Consider the following 7,811-nt stretch of genomic DNA (forward strand, 5'->3'; position numbering starts at 1 on the left):
GGGGCATTTCTGAGTAAAGAGCACAACGTTTTATTTGATAGAAATTATTCTGATAATTTTTATATTGAAATTGATGAACAGACACACTTTTACAGTGTTTTATTAAAGAATATATCCATAATTGCTATAATATTCCATAATTTAATGTAAATTTAACATTTCAAGACAAGAAACAAAGTCTTGTCTTGAAATGTATTTATTTTTTATACGTTATTGAGAAATGACTTTTGATTTATAAATCAGTCATTGTCAAACATTAAACTACATATTTTTCTTACTTTTTTCCAGAGAATAAATATTTATTACAGTATGTCAACTCTGCTATTGACAGCAAAGAGTGAAAATAATTCTAACAGAGTAAATTATTTTTATTTCGTTACATAAGCTACATTAATACACTAATACTTCAGATTGAGATATTTAAAAATACACAAAAAGTGAAAGAATAAAACATTTATTAAACTGGGAACACTGGTCACAGGCAGGGCTTCAGTCTTCTGGTCACACTGGGAGAACTCAATGACTTCTGAGACGTCCTGGTTCATAGGCTAAAGCCATGGATAAAAGAGAAATTATCCACAAGTATAATAGAAAATACATACCGTATATGTTTCTTTCACATTCAGAAAAATACATTTTCAGCATGTTGGGCTCTGACTCGTAGCATCTTTATAGCTAAATACCGACATGAGGAAGCTGAGCTGGGAAACAGACTGAAGAACAGCAGCTCCAGCTCTGATCCTGACTGATCTTTCCTCACTAAATCCTCTGGTTTCTAATGAACTTCTCCTCTAACAGCGGTTTTTCATCAGCTCTCTCATTAGAAAACAGTATGAAAACGTTAGCTGCTACGCTAACAATCAGCCGTTATTTCGGGCCAATTTAGCTACATAGGAAATATTTTCCGGTTGTTTTGAAGCGAATTTCTGGCTGTAAAGTCAAGTAATTCTGATCTTTCATCCTTACCTGGGGAAGGTAATGAGAATTAATCCAGATTGTTTCGTAAAACGGTTGAAACAAGTTTACACAGCACAGAACTTAAGGAGCTCCGATCACTCTGCTGCCACATAGAAGATGGCGGACGCTTTTACGTACGACTCAGCGCTCCATATTGATGTCTATGGTGAGGCGTGGCTTCTAGTCACATGACCGGGGCGACGTAAGCACGTGCTTCCTGTTTCCAGGTGCACGTTCTGTGTGTACCTCGCTAGTCCAGTGCTGCTCCGTCTCAACTTTTCACATTTGAAAAATGCCGAAAACCAAACAGTCGAAGAGAAGAAAGCGGTTTGACTACAACACGGACCGGAAGAAGCTGAAGAAGAAGTTTCTAAAGAAGGCCAACCCGAGGATTGAACAGTGAGTTCCGAACCATTCGGCTGTTAGCTAGCAGGGTTCGTAACGGGTTGTTAAAATGTGTTCTTCCTGTTTTATTTCCGACTCTCGTGGTCTAATCGCTTGTTGGGACCTTTAAAAACTTGTGAAATTTGAGATCCCCAAATTCATACCTTCTGTGAAACTTTCATAACGAATGTGTTTTAATAAATTTAAATAAAATCGAAATAGCTTATTCCATTTATTCAGGTGACATTATAGACGGAATAAAAAAACCCGTACCGACACCTATACAGATTTTAGTTGTTAATTTCGATGATTACTCTCTTACAGATCATGATAGCCCTAACTTCAGTTAATTGGAAAATTGGAATATCTTAAGAAAAACAAAAAAGCGTAATTACTAAAGAAGATGTATGTTAACATACAGCTGTATCTGAGTATGTTTTTAGAAAGTTGAGTGGAATAAAAGTGTGATAAAAAGAATAGTGATAATTTCAGCCTTGAGTGGATTAACATTTTATTCTCCTATTATGACTTTATCCTGGTAATATTACGACCTTATTATCATATTAAGATTTTATTTTTGTATTATTTTGACCTTATAGTCATAATGTTGTGACTGTTTGTCTTATGACTTTATTCTATTAATATTATGGTTTTATTCTCATGTTACAACTTTATTGTATTATTTTGACTTGTACAACATTTTTCTTGTGATATTTTGACTTCTCATATTATGACTTCACTGTCTTAATGGGTTTTAATAGGGGGGGGTTGTTAGGACAATTCCAAGGGCCTATGACCAACCGGGGGCCCTCTACAATTTTATTTTATATTTTCAAAAAATAAATTTTTGTCATGGGGCCCAAGATTCCTGGCGGCACGTCCTTCTGTCAGTCTGTCTGTCTGTCATTTGTATATTTATAGACAGAGATATCTATCTATATAAGAGAGAGAGATCTCTATAGATAGATATATATCTATCTATATATTTCAATATCTTATCTTTATATATAGATAGATTGATATTAATTATGTAGATATATATAGATATCTATATATAGATATATATAAACGTATGTTGTGTGAAAATGTAAACGTTGTTTACATTTTCTTTTTCTAAATCTCACTTTAATTAATAAAAGTGGTTGTCTTATTTTCTGCTTAGAATTAGAAATAAAAATCTTCCAATGAATGAACATGAGTACTGATGTCCTGGCTTTTTAATATTATCTAAAATGTCCAATTAACAACAACAGTAGCTCTTTTTCCAAATTCCGCTGATCACTCAACCCAACCCACACTTGGCCCCACCCTGTTGACTTTCTGTTTTGTCTTTGCTCTGAGAGTACTTTCCTCAACAGATCTTTCTGGTATTTGAGTTTAGCACTTAGTTTACGATGTAGTTTGATATTTCCCAATTCAGGTTCCTTAGATTTGGCCTGACACGTACACTTTGCTTGACTTGTTGTGGATATCACAGTGTCCTTGGAATAACAGTGCTTTTCCAAGGAAGCTACCTGTTCACCGTCTTTTGCCGGAACCGAAACATCTTGCCCTTCGATATGTTCAGTCAAGAAAATTAGGTCAATGCTTTTTGTATATTTCCACGTTGCCTATGACTGTTGCTTGTGGAGAGAGATATTTCAGTAATCTAAAACTAATAGAAAAAATGTAAGCAACCTACTTCCATGCTGTATGTGAACTGTTGTATGTAAATTAATGAGCAGTAAATATTGTGCTATATCAGTATTGAACCACAGAAAGCAAGGCAGTTGCAAGCCTTTAAAATTGTGATGCTTTTAGTGGGTCAGATAGACTCAAGAAATTCTAACATCAGCCACGCAGGGGGCAGGGGGGGTGCAATCTAATTTTTTTGTCATGGGACCCAAGATTCCTGGCAGCTCCCTTGTCATACAACATTATTCTCATAATCTAACTTTATTCTTGTATTATAGCAACCTGATTTTCATATTGACTTTCTGTCATCCAGCTTTATTCTTGTATAATTTTTTACTTTATTCTGGTGATATTTTCGTATTATTGTAATATTATCTCTATTCTCAATTTTTTTTTCTTAGCCTGTCCCTAATTCTCTGTCATTAATAACTCTTTTGTTCATAGAACAAAGTCGATTTGACCTGGTTTTTGTCAAAATAGCTGAAATCTTGTAAAATATTTTATTGTTGCATAATTTATCTGCTGCTTTTTGTTGGCTTTCATTTGTTTTGTAAGTAAATAAATTTGGGGATGTGTGGGAGGGATTTTGTTGTTCCTGGATCTGTGTGTCTTGAATATTTCCTCTCTCTTTCAGTGCTCAGATCAGGAATGCCTGGGACAACAACAAATCCATGGCCAGGAACCTGCAGGAGATGGGTCTGTCGTTTGATCCCAACCGTACTTTGCCCATAAAGAAACAGACAGTAAGCAGAACAGCTGCGCTTAAATGAGACACAAAGGTTTTATTTTCAAGAGAGTAAACAAAAACTTGAGTGATTAAAAACTGAATACAATGTTATCTGGTTCCTAAGTGAAGAGCCCTCAGTAAATACTCCGTTATTCCACAACTGTGTGATGCTGCAGTTCAGATTTAGGCCATAAGAGGGAGGCAGAGTGTCAGTTATGGACCTCTGAGATCTTAAACTGCCCACATTTGATTTGCTTCCTAAAATTAATATTTTCAAGGTGAAATTTTTGAACTCTCTTTTTTTAACCCTTCTGAAGATAAGTTCAGACTTTTTAAAAATACTTTTTCATTCCTCAGAGTTCAAATAGATCAACAATTATCTCTGCTGCTGCTTGGTAATCTGAGCTGCGGCTTGTTAGGGCAATTTTTTTATATAGATTTTTTGTTCTATTGACAGTTTTTATATTATTTTATGTTTATGTCTTTGTGGAGCACTTTATGATTTTAAAACCTGTGCTAGGTGCTTTACAAATATATTTTACTTACTTCCTGTGTTTGTGTTTGTTCCTGCAGCTCCTCGGAGGAAACACCGATGACAGAAGACCTGCCCACATCGTCACCAAACCTTACATCCTCACCAGTGAGTTTCTGAATCTTCATCATGGACTTTTCTAGGGCTCAAACAATTAAATATGATGAGTCAATTATTGAAATAATCGTCAGCTATTTCAGTAATTAATTGTTGACTGGAATATACAGACTTGTAAAAAAGCAGTTTGCTGAAAAAACATTCAGAGAAGTAATTAAGCCAAAACTTTACAAGATATATTTAATATAAAAACACCCTTGTCTGTACAATTGTTTTCCCCAGAACTCCTCAAGTGGCATTGTCTTAGCTTCACTGAGTTCAAATTCACTGCAAGAATACTATTTTGTTGCATCTTAGGCAGTAAAATGTTTATTTCCTTGTTTGAAGAAGGAACTTCATTGTTTATTTGCATCTTTTAATGTATTTAAAGGAAAAAAAATGCTGAATGTGCCTTTTTTTATCCAATTGTCAGAATAATCATTCAATAAAATAATCATTAGTCACAGCCCTACTTTTGTGAATGGAAAATTACAATTAAATTTACCATTAAAGTTATTTTCTAAGCACTGGAAACTAGAAGTAGAAAGATAAAGCTGTGTGAGGTTTAAATAACTGTTATGAGGCTGTTTTACTTTAAATCTGACCATAAATTAATATTTCTGCTCTGAAGGCTCAAATGACTGAAATATTTATTCAGGCTTTAAAGATTGATGTTTGGTTCAGAGCTGCAGGAGGAGGCCAGCCTTCAGGAGAAGGACTCCAAGACGTTGTCATCCGACCTGATCGAGTACGCCCAGCACATGATCCGAGAACATAAGGACAACTACAAGGTAACGGTTCAAACAGAAACTGTGGCTGGAAATGATCAATTCAGCTTCTATTCTGAGCTTTTAAACTTTGGAACGCCTGAAAAATAAAGGAGTGTGACAGTATGTTTTACAACCAGGCTTTGTTGTAAAAAAAAAAAAAGGAGTGGTGTCCAAGCTTTCTGCTACTTGGGCCAAAATGATCAAACTGAGAGAACCAGAGGGCCACAATTTGACTTCATAGTAAACCAAAAAAAAAAAAAAAGATTTCTTAAGACATTTGTTTGTATCTCTTCAGTAATATAGTAGATAGACAATATTTTTAAAAAGCAGTCTAATTTGTCTAGAAAATCACTCTGTAAGTCATTGTTGATTGTCTTGCATACTTACTGTATTGGAAGACTGTAAAAATCTCTTGCTATCTTTGTGTACTGAGGGGCCAAACAAAATCCGGCAGAGGGCCGAAAATGGCCCTGGGTCCACAATTTTGACATCCAGTATCCCAAAGGCTTGTCTTCACTCTATCCTTTTCTGTTCTTTTCCATAAATGTGACACATAAATAACATCCACAAACAGCAAAAGTCATATTTTGTCGTTTCATATTTTTGCAATTAAAAATTTTAATTGAGTCCAACTGCTTATCTATCTTTTATCTATTGTGTGAAGCCATTGCCGTGTGGGACCAAAGATGTTTCATAACTGACCGTCATGCAGCTTTCAAATGGATTCCCATCAGTGGTTCTGCGTCTGCCTTCACTGGAAGCATCAGCATTTCTTTGTATTGAAGTCTTTTCACAGAAAGACTTTTTATCCTTGACTCAGAACCCTGATGAGCTGTGGCTGATTGCGCCTTGCAACAAAAAGTGTCCCTGATCAAACAAGCTGAGAAACACACTTTTATATTTGAGGCTTTAAACGTTGCCACATCAAAGCAGAGTTTGTTTCTATGATGAGAACTGGAATAAGAGCTGAGTTTAAGAACGGCAGTCGGATTTATCTGACCTCCTTGGTTGTTTGATTGTCTTCAAAATGTGACTAAACCCCCTATGAAAGCTAAGCCCTGGCCCAGAAAAATGTGAAAAAATTCCACCAAACTGGGCGGAGCTAAGAGACACAGAGGGGCGTGGCCAAACAGTTGATGGCCACGCCATCAACTGTTGGCACTGTTGCCAACTTTTCCACTTGGTCATTTTATTTGACTTTTCAGACCCCTCTAGCAAGTTTTTATTAAAAAAAACCCAAAACAAAAAAACAAAACAATGACGACAACTAATTTTTTGTGTCAGGGCTCTGGAAAGGAACTGAACAAATTGACACAAAAATGTCGAAATTTGTACAGAAACATATAGAGCCCTACACAACCCAATGAGAGTTAATTGGTAAAAATCAGTTAATTTTGGGGGATTTATTTACACTTTAAAATCTGAACGTTATCACCTCTTAAAGTCCTTCAGGCTTTGTGGAAGGCAAACTGACCGTCGGACTCTAATCTGGGCAGAAATAAAATGGTTGTTTTTTTTTTCTCAGAGAAACAAACATTTTCCAGTTCAAAGACAAGAGATAATTCAGCTCTCAAAAATGAACAAAAAAAGAACAATCTTGTCTTAGTTTATTGATAATTTGTTGTATTTCAGAGTAAAATAAATCCTTCTCCAGACTTGTGTATGTGTGTGTGTGTTGGAGCTATATAGCCTACCTCATACCATGACAGACATTGATATGCATAACATGCCGGCTCAGATGTCGCCCGGCCAAACAAGGTCTGCGTCAGGTGCTGGGGAACCAGAGCACCTTGATGACAAATGGGCTACTGGAACAAAACGGAAATGGGCGAGGGGTGAAAACCTGGATCTGTTGGAATGCTACTACTCAAGTAACCCTAGTCAGAGGGGCTACATGCAAAGAATGAGGGAAAAATGGTTAGTTCGACATCCCCAGTCTACAATGACTGCTAAACAACTAGTAGCTCAGTGTTCCAACATCCGCAAACGGCAACTGCTATCACAACTTGAGATTAAAGAGGTACAACACAAATGCTACGGCAAGGGGGAGGAGCCTGGATGTCAGTACAGGGGGGAGTTAACTACAACTACCCCAGAGACTGGGTATGCAGCCCCAGTAATGAACGAACCATCAAAGCTGAACGAGGCAGCTCTGAGAGAGAGAATCATGGCCCAAATGAACACCAGACAACCCCAATGCCAACTACAGCGGCTGAGTGAAGTACCATCAGAAAGTCTCATTGAAGATGTGAATGCAGCATTGAGAACGATCCCTAGAAGTGAGTGGGAAGTGAGCCAACTGTCAGAGCTATAGTATCTCTTTGGCCAGCCGCCTAAAGAGATACAGGAGGATTAACCGGCTCTTCTCCACCCAACCAGCTAAAGTGTACTCTCAATGGCAGGGTACTAACAACAGAGAAGACCCACCAAGGCTGGAGACTGAACAATACTGGAAAGGCATATGGGAAAGGGAGGTGTCCCACAACAGCAATGCACAGTGGCTAACCACCACAGCAACCTCCCTGAACAAGCCCCATTAACCATCACTGTGGCAGATGTCCAAGAAAGAGTATGAAAAACTGGACAGCACTACTGGCTGAAGAAAATCACTGCCCTCCATGAGCAACTGGCAGCTCAACTGAACCAGCTGCTACAAAATGGGACTCACCCT

At 37.2% G+C, this 7,811-nt stretch overlaps 1 protein-coding gene across 1 annotated transcript in view; it reads left to right on the forward strand.

The window, feature by feature from the left end:
• The first annotated feature begins 1,151 nt into the window (after positions 1–1,151).
• nop16 (NOP16 nucleolar protein homolog (yeast)) overlaps positions 1,152–7,811 on the forward strand; it is a 9,120-nt gene continuing 2,460 nt past the window's right edge. The window contains exons 1-4 of the mRNA XM_007565486.2: positions 1,152–1,356; positions 3,650–3,758; positions 4,316–4,382; positions 5,055–5,161. Of these exons, the coding sequence (XP_007565548.1) occupies positions 1,250–1,356; positions 3,650–3,758; positions 4,316–4,382; positions 5,055–5,161 (390 nt within the window). The 5' untranslated portion in view covers positions 1,152–1,249. The remainder of the gene's footprint in view (positions 1,357–3,649; positions 3,759–4,315; positions 4,383–5,054; positions 5,162–7,811) is intronic.

This window comes from Poecilia formosa, unplaced genomic scaffold (genome assembly GCF_000485575.1).
Source record: "Poecilia formosa unplaced genomic scaffold, Poecilia_formosa-5.1.2 Scaffold177, whole genome shotgun sequence".
Classification (NCBI taxonomy): domain Eukaryota; kingdom Metazoa; phylum Chordata; class Actinopteri; order Cyprinodontiformes; family Poeciliidae; genus Poecilia; species Poecilia formosa.